This window comes from Sinocyclocheilus grahami, unplaced genomic scaffold (genome assembly GCF_001515645.1).
Source record: "Sinocyclocheilus grahami isolate Dianchi unplaced genomic scaffold, SAMN03320097.WGS_v1.1 scaffold2953.1, whole genome shotgun sequence".
Taxonomy (NCBI): Eukaryota; Metazoa; Chordata; class Actinopteri; order Cypriniformes; family Cyprinidae; genus Sinocyclocheilus; species Sinocyclocheilus grahami.
The window spans coordinates 22,874-23,103 of record NW_015508126.1 but is presented as its reverse complement, the minus strand read 5'-3'; the positions used below and the strand labels follow the sequence as shown (position 1 = coordinate 23,103).

The 230-nt window shown below is 47.4% G+C and overlaps 1 protein-coding gene across 1 annotated transcript in view; it reads left to right on the top strand.

Annotated features, from left to right (window-relative positions):
* LOC107575854 (low-density lipoprotein receptor-like) overlaps positions 1 to 58 on the top strand; it is a 13,454-nt gene extending 13,396 nt beyond the window's left edge. Inside the window, exon 17 of the mRNA XM_016262177.1 lies at positions 55 to 58. Coding sequence (XP_016117663.1) covers positions 55 to 58 — 4 coding nt within the window. The remainder of the gene's footprint in view (positions 1 to 54) is intronic.
* Positions 59 to 230: the final 172 nt, after the last annotated feature.

Sequence of the window (230 nt, the reverse complement as noted above, 5' to 3'; positions counted from 1 at the left end):
GGGGGGAAAAAAAAAGAATTTATTTAGACTAAGACATCTGTAATGTTGTGCCAGGTGACTTCCTGTGTAAGGACAGAAGGATGTGTATTGATGGGAATCTGGTGTGTGACGGCCACTCTCACTGCCTTGACGGCTCTGATGAGATGGCTTGTTACATGGCGGCTAGAAATTCAAAACCGGCACCGTTAAAGTGTCGTGTGGGCTCTAAACCCTGTAAGGACGGACGTGAG